This window comes from Caenorhabditis elegans, chromosome X, assembly GCF_000002985.6.
Source record: "Caenorhabditis elegans chromosome X".
Classification (NCBI taxonomy): Eukaryota; Metazoa; Nematoda; class Chromadorea; order Rhabditida; family Rhabditidae; genus Caenorhabditis; species Caenorhabditis elegans.
Window position 1 is genome coordinate 589,612 of NC_003284.9, and position 12,178 is coordinate 601,789.

General features: G+C 35.4%; 2 protein-coding genes and 2 non-coding genes across 5 annotated transcripts; 2 read left to right on the forward strand and 2 right to left on the reverse strand.

The window, feature by feature from the left end:
* The first annotated feature begins 4,348 nt into the window (after positions 1-4,348).
* F13C5.2 (Bromo domain-containing protein) lies at positions 4,349-6,689 on the forward strand. The gene is made up of 5 exons (NM_075723.8): positions 4,349-4,443; positions 4,535-4,864; positions 5,106-5,267; positions 5,318-5,687; positions 5,989-6,689. Exons 1-5 carry the CDS (start codon positions 4,369-4,371, stop codon positions 6,174-6,176), a joined length of 1,125 nt encoding a protein of 374 aa, NP_508124.1. The 5' UTR covers positions 4,349-4,368; the 3' UTR covers positions 6,177-6,689.
* On the reverse strand, positions 6,617-9,965 carry F13C5.3 (the record flags this gene model as incomplete). 2 transcript variants are annotated; one of them, NM_001129657.4, is made up of 9 exons in its annotated part: positions 6,617-6,850; positions 7,094-7,254; positions 7,298-7,432; positions 7,491-7,612; positions 8,154-8,299; positions 8,347-8,486; positions 9,188-9,347; positions 9,651-9,768; positions 9,831-9,965. In NM_001129657.4, the coding sequence occupies 9 exons, from the start codon at positions 9,922-9,924 to the stop codon at positions 6,703-6,705; spliced, it is 1,224 nt and encodes a 407-aa protein (NP_001123129.1). The 2 variants fall into 2 exon arrangements, with proteins under 2 accessions (NP_001123129.1, NP_508126.2); NM_075725.6 differs by lacking the exons at positions 6,617-6,850; positions 7,094-7,254; positions 7,298-7,432; ... (2 more) ...; positions 8,347-8,486; positions 9,188-9,347 and having other exon boundaries at positions 9,647-9,768; positions 9,831-9,924.
* F13C5.10 lies at positions 8,685-8,790 on the forward strand. The gene has a single exon (NR_070341.1). It is a non-coding gene; the product is annotated as an Unclassified non-coding RNA F13C5.10 (non-coding RNA).
* Positions 8,694-8,797, reverse strand: F13C5.9. The gene has a single exon (NR_070342.1). It is a non-coding gene; the product is annotated as an Unclassified non-coding RNA F13C5.9 (non-coding RNA).
* Positions 9,966-12,178: the final 2,213 nt, after the last annotated feature.

Below are 12,178 nucleotides of genomic sequence, written 5' to 3' on the forward strand. Positions count from 1 at the left end.
TTTTTTTTTCTTATTTTTCACAGTTTAAAAGCTGTAAAATTACTCGGGCGGGAAACACCATCAAATTTTCAAGAATTGACTCAAAGTCTCTCTTGAAAAGATTTGAGATTTATAAAATTAACATTTGTAAGAGATCAGCTTCAAAAACGAAAAACAAATTCTCAGCACAAACCACGAAACAAAACGTGCTTAAAAGATAGATCAGCTTCACAAAATATGAAAATTCCGAGTAGAAAAACAACAGTGCAGGATCAGTGGTGGCCGGCAAAAGATTTTTTTCCGTCAAATCGGCAAAGTGCCGAAATTTAAAATTTCGGTAAATTAGGGTTCTGCACATTTTTTTTGGAACTTTCAGAGTTTCAATTTTAATTGGAAAAATTGTAACCGTCCTACGAATATTCCTACATCTATTTAATAAGCAAGCAAATTCTATGAAAATATCTGAAGAAAACGGGGAAAAAATTCAAAAAGGCACAGTTTTAAGTGTTTTGGTCTTTAAAAAAATCCCTTTAATTTTTCTGGCAACTCTGATACCCGACAAACGGCAAGCTGGCAAATTGCCAAAAATGAAAATTTCCGGAAAATCGGCAAACCGGCAATTTGCCAAATTTGTCGACAAATAACTGGCCAAACGGCAAATGCCCACCCCTGTGCAGGATATTCAAAAAAAATGAAAAAAGTAGACATCAATTCCAATTTGTAATTGTTTGTTGAAATTGTGAAAAAAAAATTCTAAAAAAATACTGCTTTCCATACAAAATTTAAATTGTAATCACGTTTCAAATATTTTTATTCAAAAGTTCATGCAATATTACTCTTAGTTTTTTTTTGCCAACTTATCGAAACGTTGACTGGAAGTTTTCGAAAATCAGAAAATTTAGAAGCATTTCTTTTGTCATTATGCTTATTTGTTTTGGGTTGTTAAACGTGTTTTGGCACAATTCAAAGCCTCTAAAGTTTACCAAAAAAAAAATTTTTCGAAAATGTTTCTCGATTTGAAACATAGCAGGTTGTGCTCAGTATTTAAAGAGTGAAAAACGGGATAAATGTGCGAAATGATGAGTGCGCGAGAAAATAAAAGGGAGAGATGACTCTGCAGTGAGATTGCCGAATGAAAATCTCCCCTTTCTTTTGATTTTCGCTCAGCAGCCAACGAAATTCGGTTCGATAATTCCATCGGGGGGGGGGGGGGCGAGGTTACTCATACTTGACAAAAAAATTGTTTCGAAAAGATGAAGGAAAAAGTCTTGAGATGCAGAGAGAAAGCGCTCCCACTTGGCATTATTTGTTTGACGGTGGGAGCGAGAGAAAAACGAGAAAAGACAAAACACAACTTTTTTGGGTCGATTCACAGGTAAACATGCAATAAAACTTTCAATGAAACTTTTCTGAAATTAAAACTGAAAACCGGAAACGATAGCTTAAAATTTCAGATTCATAGGAAAATATAATGAAAGTAAGTCTAAGAAAAAAAGTTTAACAACACAATTTTCGAAAAGTGATATAATTCCCGGGATTTTAACCAGAATGCAAGCTTGTATAACTTTTGGATTATGCAATTTTGTGTCAAGTTTTCCCAGTTTTCAGAGCAACTAAAATGATGACAAATGGAGGAAGTGTCGGACCCGAAAAGTGTATGCTCAGTGTTTTGTCATCATTTTTTCAGTGGTTGGGACTGCTCTCCGAGCATGACTCCAAACATTTCCTGAAGTGTGAATGGGCAAATGCAACTATTACAGCAGCACAATGATAGAAAATTTGGTTAAACTTACAAAATATATATATTTTTTTAAATTTTTGCGCTGACAAAACTTGTCGATGTACTTTTGAGAAATTAAACATTCATGAACTTGCAATTTACTTGCTAGACCAAAAATAATCCGCATAAAAACAAACATTAAAAAATATTAGAAGTCGTTCAGCATTGTCTGAATCTTGAAACAACATTCAATGATGTAATGGCAAAGAAATGTCCTTTCAAATTAACACAAATCATTTTGAAGTAATCAGATTAGGTTTTTGATTTTTGATTGTAATAAAATCTTTGAAATTGTAAGCGATTACTAAAAGTATTCCAAAAAGAAAAAGCACATAAAAAACCAAAAAATAAAAAAAGAAAGAAAAGAAACACAAAAATTCTTCACATCTTCATACTTGTCTAATCCTCTAATTGACGTTAAGTAGGTGCAACACTTAGAAAGAATTGGAAAAATCAGACTTATTATAATATAGAATCTTAGCTTTTGAAAAATGATGACAAAGGTTGATTTCTTTGACGATTTATTGGCAAGCCCATTGACCATCTGTTACCCAGATATGCTTGTGTGCGTAAGAGGGTTACAGTGTATGAGGAGGCTCAACTACATTTTAGTTATTCTAGTCTAGATTTAATACATTTATTCGGTCAAGTATAGTTTTTGGAAAACTAAATATGTTTGAATTCATTGAAAAAAATGTAGTTTAACCGAAATAAATCAAGATTTTCATTTTAGATCGGCTCCTTTCACTATCAATGCATTTTTTTAAATATTAAAGACCCAGCTCACCGTTTTCAAGAAATTTAAAATCCAATACACAAAATGTTTTGCAAGTTACTTTTTTCAAAATCTCAAACTAAATAACTTTATAATTGACATACCTAAAAGATAAATAACTAACCATATTATTTCTTAATAGTTTTAAATTTCGTTTTTTGTGCAGTCAGTATCCATGTATACAAAAATTTTTTTCGGCAACAAACCGTACACTAAAAATTGTTCACTGCACCAGTGCAAATTCACGGTACCGATTAAACGGGTGTAGCACCTGTATCAGTGAACTAGTAGATAGAAAGTTTTTGTAGGTCATGATTAAAATGTATATTTTTAGTGGTTTTGGTGTCAGGACTCACAATACCGATTAGAAAAACGTTTAAGAAGTATAATTTTTCAAAAGTTGAAATCAAAAGAAAACCGACCATATGCCGGTTCACATGAAACTAGGGAAGTTTGAAAACTCAAAATTCTTTCTCAGAAATTTTGTGATATGTTTTTTGATTTATCCGTCTGATAAGTCAATAATTAAAATCCAATTTCCTGATTCTTCGGCTTAAAACTCACACAACAGTTATATACTTAGATAATGTACTTATCCAATATCACTCAAAAATGTATTAAAATTTAATCTTGCTTATTAAAACCCAAAATATTCCCAAAATATCTAGCGAGTATAGTGGTGTCACCCGGTCAGATACGCAAAACCCACCTTCAATTATACTCTGCCGGACAAAATTTCGTTTAGTATAGATGTACGAGACGCGTAATTCTCAATTTTGGATATTCAGTAGCGTAATTTTTTGCTAGTAAAATTGCAAAATCTTTGTTGGGGAAAAACTGAGTATGTCTATAATTGCTCGACTATCATAAATATTAGTTACAAATTCAAAAAGACAACTGAAAATTCTCACAAAAAAAGTTTATTGTTTCCTATTATCTTGATTTGTTGTTTTTCATTCTGCCATTTCCTTCGTTTTCATAACCCTATCCATCTTATTCTTTTTTATTAGCCCCGGAGCCCCGTTCTCACATTGACATTCCATTGCCTGGAAATCCATCCAAACTAACATATTTTGCAGGTGCGCACACACTAATTACCTTCTAAGTCCAAAACGCGCGAGAGCGGCTGGGGGATCTATCTCCAGTTGTTATCTAGTGAGAATGGGTAAATAGCCAAAACGAGAGCGGGAAGAAAAGGAGAAGAGAAATAGAGAGACACAACAACGTCACAGAGAGCGAGAGACCCTAGAGTGAGAAGAAACAACCCCTCCTCATCTACGCTCACACATCCATACTCCTTCTCTGTTCTTCGCCCAGCTGCCCTGCCTTCAATGTAACCCAGCATCTTGCCCTTCTCCGACCACTCTTTTATGCCACCAGTGTCTCTCACCTTCACAACTCTCGTTTCTCTGCTTCTGGCGGACTGGGCACATCGGCAACGACATCGGCCCCCGAGCACAGAGCTACTCGCATAGAGACAACAACCACATGGGCAGCGTTCTGTCGTTTCTCTGTACTCTCTTGACTTGATGTACTCTTGAAAACCAGTGGTCTCTCTGTTCTCTCAGCGGTGGCCAGTGTGTAGTAGTGGTGGGCCTTTAGTATTCATTCACAGTTTGTGTTGCTCTTCTTTTTTTCGCGTTTGTTTATACCAACAATACCTCTTTCAGTTTATTGTTCGCTTTTTCAAATTTGAAATTATTGAACCCTAGTAACCATTAAACAATTTCTATTATCCTCTATGACAAAAAACGACGTATTTTCTTGATTTGGTCAATTTATCGATTAGAAAAATGATACATTTGTTGTTTCAGGCAAATTTCACTACCGGAAAATGCCAACTACTCGAAGTGCAAATCATCCAGCTCCAAAAAGAGCGATCTCACCGGATAGTGATGACGGAGAAGAGGTGTGTTTAGCAAATCAACATATTAAAACCAATGTGTAAAAAAATAATTTATCAAATATAATTACTCAGAACTATAAAAACAACATTACAGGACGATTTCAAATCAAAAAGGACCCCATCTGGTCGTGGACGTGGTGGCCGCGGACGAGGACGCGGCCGTGGCCGCGGAGGAGCCACCGCCGCTGGGGCAACCGTTGAAGGTGGTGAAAGCACCCGAGGAGGAGGAACTGGCCGTGGTGGGAGAGGACGTCCACGTGGATCCAAGAATTCAGACGGCGGAGCAGGAGGTCCGCCAGCCAAGCGTGGAAGAAAGAAGAAGGCAAAGTCGGAGTCTGAAGATGAGGCTGAGTCGGACCATCTTCATGACGAGCTGAAGAAGTGTCTGTCGATTTTGAAAGAGTTTGAGAAAAGCACACATGATGTAAGTTTTTTTTTTGGTGAAAGAGCTTCTATATTAAAAAAAACTATGGTCAGAAATTAACCTTTCTGTTTCTGTCACAAAATTTTAAAACCACTTAATATTAATCTAGATTATTTTCAATTTATTATACGACGCACAATTTTTAATCAATCTTGGAAACTATATCAAATGAAATAATTTATGTTAAAATTGAAAGTTGAAACTGAAGCAGAACAATCTAGAATTACACAATGTGTTTCAGTCCTTCACATTTCCATTCCGTAAGCCAGTTGACGTTGTCCTACTTGGCCTCACCGACTATCACGAGGTCATCAAGAAGCCAATGGACATGTCAACCATCAGAAAGAAGTTGATCGGCGAGGAGTACGACACTGCAGTTGAGTTCAAGGAAGACTTCAAATTAGTTAGTTTTAAGATTTGTTAAAAGTTGATATTAATTTTTATTAACTGCAGATGATCAACAATTGTCTCACTTACAACAATGAAGGGGATCCAGTAGCTGATTTTGCTCTTCAATTCCGCAAAAAATTTGCTGCCAAATGGAAGAAGGAATTCCCAGAGGACGGAGACAGTTTTGGACAGGAGAAAGGTGAAAAAGAAGGAAGTGACAATGAAGATGACGAGGAAGAGGTTGATGAAAAAGAAAAGGAAGAAGAAGTAAAAGAAGACAATGCAGAAGAGAAACCTGCTGAAGAACCTGAGCAGCCAGATGAGAAGGAAGAAGAGGATCATGAAGATGAACGAGAAGAACAGGAGGAGGAAGATTCCAGTGATGAAGAGGATGGTCTTGACGATGATGACGTCAGGCGTCACATACCAGCATGTAAGTTTCAGAAGAAAATCTATTATAACAAATTATGACCTGAAGAAACAGTATAGCGCTTAAGAGAATAAGAATAAGCAGAAATTCGTGATAGTGATGATTAAACAGTGTGCGCAGGTGCCCGATGTAGCTGGAAGATTTTGGACGTCGGAGACATCCACCGTCGTACTAGATTTTACAAAAACCTTTTTGAATATAAATCACACACCTCCGCCACTATATACCGCATAGACACTTGCGCTGAATTGGTTTTTTTTTAAAGTTAAACATCAACCCATGTAAACCAACATTTCATTTGCAGCAACATCAGCTCCAGTCGCCAAGCATCCAGAAGCCGCGATGCCAGAGCCAGCTGCCGAGCATTCCTCAATTCAGTCATCCGAAGCTCAAGCTCTGGGAGAAATTTCAGGAGCACACCCGATACACATCGGCGAGTCGGAGATTGCCGGACATGCCGCAGACTCCACTACGGGAGAGAGTCATGCCTAGGCACAAATTCAACTTCAGAAATGCTGTTGGGAATACAGTATACTGATAAAAACGAATTCAAAACAGTAATCATCTTTTATTTCACACTAAAACCATGTCAACTGATTCCCAGCCGCTTTTTGTAAACAATTTTCAACTTGGACCAATGTATGCATCTCTTAAATACCCACCCACTCATTTAGAGATTATTCCTAAAGTATTCCAATTTGTCATGCAGTTCCTTCAGTTGTAAGAAACATTATCCCGATACTTCTTTTTGTATTATGAATCTCAATCGACCCTTATGAATTTATTTGACAATTAATGCTTTTTCAGCGTTTCCCTTTCCACCCTATTCCTCATTTTATACCTCAATTTGGTCCACCAAACTTTTCCAATCGGAAATCATTCCCCCACTCACAAAATAAATGAGCACAAATCAGCAATATAGTACTATATAAAAATTTATCTCCAATCTGTATTTTGAATCAAATGTTCAAAAAAATAAATTACATCAAAATAAATATTTTTTTTCAATTCTTGTTAATCAGTCAATTGGTGGCTTCAATGTCATGAAAAATTGATCAAATGGGAAAAGTTCCTGATTGTGCACATGAATGGCTAATGTAAATTGTTGATCCAACAATGATGACCAGAGATTTTTTGCTTTAGTGTCCAGGTTTTGCTTGACATCGCTGAAAATAATTTAGAATATTAATTAAAGGAATGAGCGGATGCGTTTTGCAAATCTACGAAAAAATTTGTAATTTTTAAATTTATTCGGAAATTTGCCGGAATTGAAAAGTTTTGGCAAATCGGCAAATCGGCAAACCAGCATGTTGCTGATTTGCCAAATTCGTCGACAAAAAAATTTGCCGTCCACTCCTGGTTATGATATCAATAAAATTTCAAAACCTTTAAATCTTTGACGAGCTTACATAATTTTGGTTGCAGTTTTACGTTTCATTTTTTCAAATGTAAAGTAAGGCTTGGATTTTTGAAAAGCAATGAGTGAGTATCTGGGATGAACTGTGTTGATTAATGCATTCTCCTTCACGTAACTGTATGTTTCAGTTTTTGGATTAAATGTTGCATTTTTCTGAAAACTATACTTTTTCTTCGATTGTTCGAACAGCTCTCACCATGTAATCATATGTGCAAATATCTTTATGACACGTGTCCAATACCTTCAGCGGAGCATCACTGAGCTCATCGGATATTGCTTCAACCGCTTGTGGAGCATGACTGGGTGATGTCACCAAAATTCGTGACTTTATCTGAAAGTTGAGTGGAGTTGCAGTAAATAGCAATTTAAAACTTGTGAAATTATTCTACCCCAAATGCCAATGTACTGAAGGTGTGTCCACGGCTGTCTGAAAGCTTGATGTGTTTTCTGAGCCGTCCATATGCTACAGCAAGTTCTTCAAACGTGTCATTTTTTAGATTCAGTGGGTTACCTGCAACTTTATAGCTGTTGAGAATTGCAGCATTTTCAAACAATTGTTTTCTTTTAACTGAAAGTCAAATTTGCTTTGACGATGTAACTTAAATGTTTTAAAGGCGTCGTAGTGGAATTTTTTTATATTGCTTCATTAGACTCGAAATTGTCTGAAAACACTGAACTTCATGATGAAACTTCTTGAAAACTTCTCAAACAAAAGTTATGGCGGCTCAAAAAATTAGCTAAAATTAGCTAAAATATGAAATTTAACTAACTTGTCAACGTCGCAGCGGCTGGAAACTAATTTTTTTGAATTTACCGTCTAATTTTGTTTCCAGAATTAATATCAGGTAGAATAAAGTTTAGCTTACAAATTAAAACACAAATTACCTTCAGTTTTAAAGTCAAATTTAATTTACTCACTAACAATAAGAACATGTAAATTCATAATTTCATCAATACAAACAAAATTTTTTTAAAAAAGAATCTAAAACCTTTTTCCTTCAACTCGACCAAAAAAATTTAGCTAAAAATTTTTATTGGCATGTTGAACTCACCAGCAATATTTTTTGTTGAAATTGCATGTTTTCTCAACTCGTCTTCAAGTTTTTCGTTTACAAATTGCCCAAATCTAATTGTAAATATCTCAGTAATTTTCTGTACATCTCTTGTTATCAGACTACGCCCGGAAGTTGCCCAATGTCTGTAAAAAAGATATACTCCTTCTATCAAAATCATTGTTCAGCTCACGTGTTTTGTCGCTTTAGTATCACTTGTTTCAACCTGAATCTAGTTCTAGTGAAAGCCATTCCAAAGACGAGATATTGGTCCAGGACTCGGGCACATGAAAATTTCATGATATTCATCCACCCATACATTCCTTTGTCGTACTGAAACAATGACAATTGTGGAGGTGGACCGAGATGATGTCATACTAGAGTCGAAAAATATGTCGAAAATTCCTACTGTTTTTTTTTTTTGAACGGCTTTAATTTGTGATCCAATTTATCACTATCAGATTTGCCGGAAATGTCCTTTATAAAACATAAACTCGTAAAGCTTTGCTTTTTTGAATTTTTTTCCCGTTAAAAAAATGTGCAAAACCAGAAGTTGCCCAATTTTTGGCAATTGCCGTTTTTCCGGCAAATTCGGCAAATTGCCAATGTGCCGACTTGACGGAAAAACTGTTGGCCGCCCATCTCTGACTTGAACGTTTAGGAAGTAATTTTTCCGGTAGGGCTGAGTCATGAGCAATTTGTCTCAATGTTTTGGCATTTTACACTGCTCATAGAGTGATATTATTGCATGTCGCTTAAAAATATCCTTACTCCTTGTTAAAAATAGTTGTTTTCCTAATTTCGTAGTACTTTCTATTATAATTTTATCGTACAAAACAAAAACAATAGAACAACTATTTTTAATAGACTTCAAAATTCATAATTTGTTTTTTTTAATTCTAGGTATTACAAATATTTTTAACTAAATTGCGCATTTGAAAAAAATCACTTTAAAATTTTTTCTGCATGTTGTTTTTTTTTAAGTATTTGCAATTTACTTTTTCTTTCAATTTTACTCCTTCTCCAAAACATACCTTAAAATCATGTTCACTAAACGAGCCAAACTTCAATAGTGCACAATTTGCAAATTCCTCACGGATTTCATTGATAGGCATCCAGGGTTTGTTTTTTAATGTTCCTAACTGATCTTCCATTCGTATTTTCGTATAATTTTCAAGTTGAGATTTATGAAGACTGAAAGTTGAATCTCATTACTAGTCTTACACTCTACACTGAAAATAGTTAAACTATACGGCTTTGTTTGCACAGATTTCAAAAACTTTACGTAATTAAGTCTTTGCTTAAATGTTGCGTGGGCTTGTTAGTTTCAGTGTGAAAAATTTTTTGGACATATTTTTTTGGACCTGCAAAGGACAGTCAAAAATTTTCTCCTCAACAATGTTTGCCAAAACCGCACGATTTTGACCTTCTTTTTAAAAAATGTGAGTATTCTTCAAATTTCTAAATAAAACTGTTGAATATTTTATCAGAACTTACATTCCAACCTTGAAAAAAGTGTCATTACTAGTATCCTGAAAAGGAACATATCGTTCAGCAGAGTGATCGGCTCGTCTTAGAAAAGAAGTATAGTTGAACTCGGATTTCAGAAAACTTGCTGTAAAAAACTCAACTTATCTAATATTTACTTTGCAAAACGTTTTCGTTACTGTAACTTACCGTACATAGCATCTTTGTACACTTTGTCGAAATTTATTTTTTTGGAACATGAAATTTGAAATAAGAAAACTAGGATTAACCGGCAAAATATCATAATACAGAGGGATTAGGAACGGATTTCTCCGATGACGGTGTGGTTTTATACGAATGCCACTGGACAAACACCTTGCCCCGCTCGCACTTTGTTTGAATCTGGTTCCTGAAGCTTGAAATTGCTGTTTTGACACTCTTTGCTCAGTCTTAGGGAATTGAGACAGTGAACCGTATGGAGATAATTATTCGGAATCTTTTGAGGTATCTTAAACAATTATGTTAATCAGTTAAAAATAATTAAACTTCCGAATCTCTGTGAATTTATTTTAATGGTGGAGTAGCGCCAGTGAGGAAGTGTAAAAAACTCTTTCTATAATCTCAAAATGACCAAATATCATAATTAAACTTCTCAAAAAAGTTTTGAAAATATTTTAGTTACGGTCAAAATGTGACAATTACTCAGTTTTTACCCCTCGTAATTTTGGAAGTCGACCAAAAAAATTTTTTTCCTACTTTTTTTATACTGTAATTTTGTTTTTAACGTTTGTCATCAAACATTGTAAGGGTCGGATCATGTGCTATTGCTTTGGATTTCCTCAAAAACTATTTTTTTAAATTTTGGCAATTTGCCAAAACTGTAACCAGAGATTATAAAAATCTGGAATTTTTTTGAGTGTTCTATTATAAAATTCGGTCGTTTTAGATCTTTATAAGTGTATTTAGACAAAATCATCATTACCGCTACTCAATCTTTAAGTGTAAAGTTTTAGTGTCTCCACAGTAACCCAAACGTTTTCATCGGATGAACTCCCCGAAAAACCGTTCAAACCCTGAAAGTAATACTGCTATTTCAAAACTACAAAAGATAAAAATTTCAAAATTTCAATAGATTTAAAAATGTACATAATTGCCTGCATTTTTTGGGCAAAATGTTCGCTTTTCCAGTGTGCCAAATTTTACCGAGTCATTGCTTCTAAAAAAAAACGAAAAACTAACGAAAATTGAAAATTATATCAAGCTTACAATATTTAATTTCAAGAACACTGCCCAGTTTAAACATTTTCGATTGGCGCATACCAGGGATGTGTGGCAACCGAGATTTTCGGCAACCGGCAATTGCCGAAGTTGCCTAACTCTAAAAATTTCGGCAACCGGCAACTTTTCGACCACCGGCAACCTTTTGACATTCCATCTGGAACACGCAATTTTTGAAAATTTGCAAAATTGTTTGCAGAATTGTTAGCAAACTCCCATTTTTCAATACAACTTTTAATGAGCGTTTTCTATTTGTGCCACCTTTCTGTTTACATAAATGATTAGCACAATTACACACACACGTGAAAGTGTATGTTTCCAATTTCTGAATCAAAAATGTGTAGTCTGCAAACGGAAAAAGAACGAGTTGTGCAGCTTTTAAGTGTGGTCACAAGATTTTGTGGTCACATGAATATGTCATCATTCGATCTTTCAAAATTATTGTGATTGACTCTTTTTGCTCATTTTATGAAACTTATTTCATCATGTTATCCTCTTCATATTTGAATTTCGTAAAAAGCATTCCTCATATTTTCGGTTAGTATTGTTTTTGCTGCCGATTGCTTTGGTTAAATTTTAAATATAAAAGTAAGTCAACGGAAGAAAAACCTGCCGTAGTTTGCGTTTTGTTTGAAAGCGCACAAAAAAGAATTTTGATTAATCTTTTTGTTTTGTGAAATTTAGTGTCTAATTTTTTCACTTTGCAATTGCACAAAACATAGATTTACTCAAACAAAGTTGTTTATCAAGTTCCTAAATGGAGACCAGAACTAACCTTGTCGGAAAAATTCCCAACTTTTGAATTTTGAGAACCCCTTTTGCTAATCCGATCACTTCTGCAGGTTCTTTTTCGGAAGTGTGCAAAACCCATTTAACCCAACTCATTATCGCGCTTTTCGCTTTTATTGCATCTTTCATCGGAGCACCCATTTATTTCATCAATTTCATCGCTCCCGTCTCCTCCTACCCTCCCCAACCCCCGTCTTCAACTAAGGAGAGGCAGCAGCTCGGAATAAAAGTGTGCGTGCAAAACAAGGAGATTGGTGTGGACGGGGGGGGGGAGGAATGCCAGAATCGGCGGTCCGTCCTTCCCTCTACTTCGGTGGAGTCGTGTGGTCTCTCGCAGTCTTGTGCTTGGCCTTTTACTCTCGTCGTCTGTCTTCACTTGCCTCCCTCCCGTTTTCCAAAACAACCCCCTCCTTTTTCCAGATACACAGACACACACACACACACACAATCCTTGTGTTCGTCGTTCACTTCTTCATTTCAATTCATTTAGT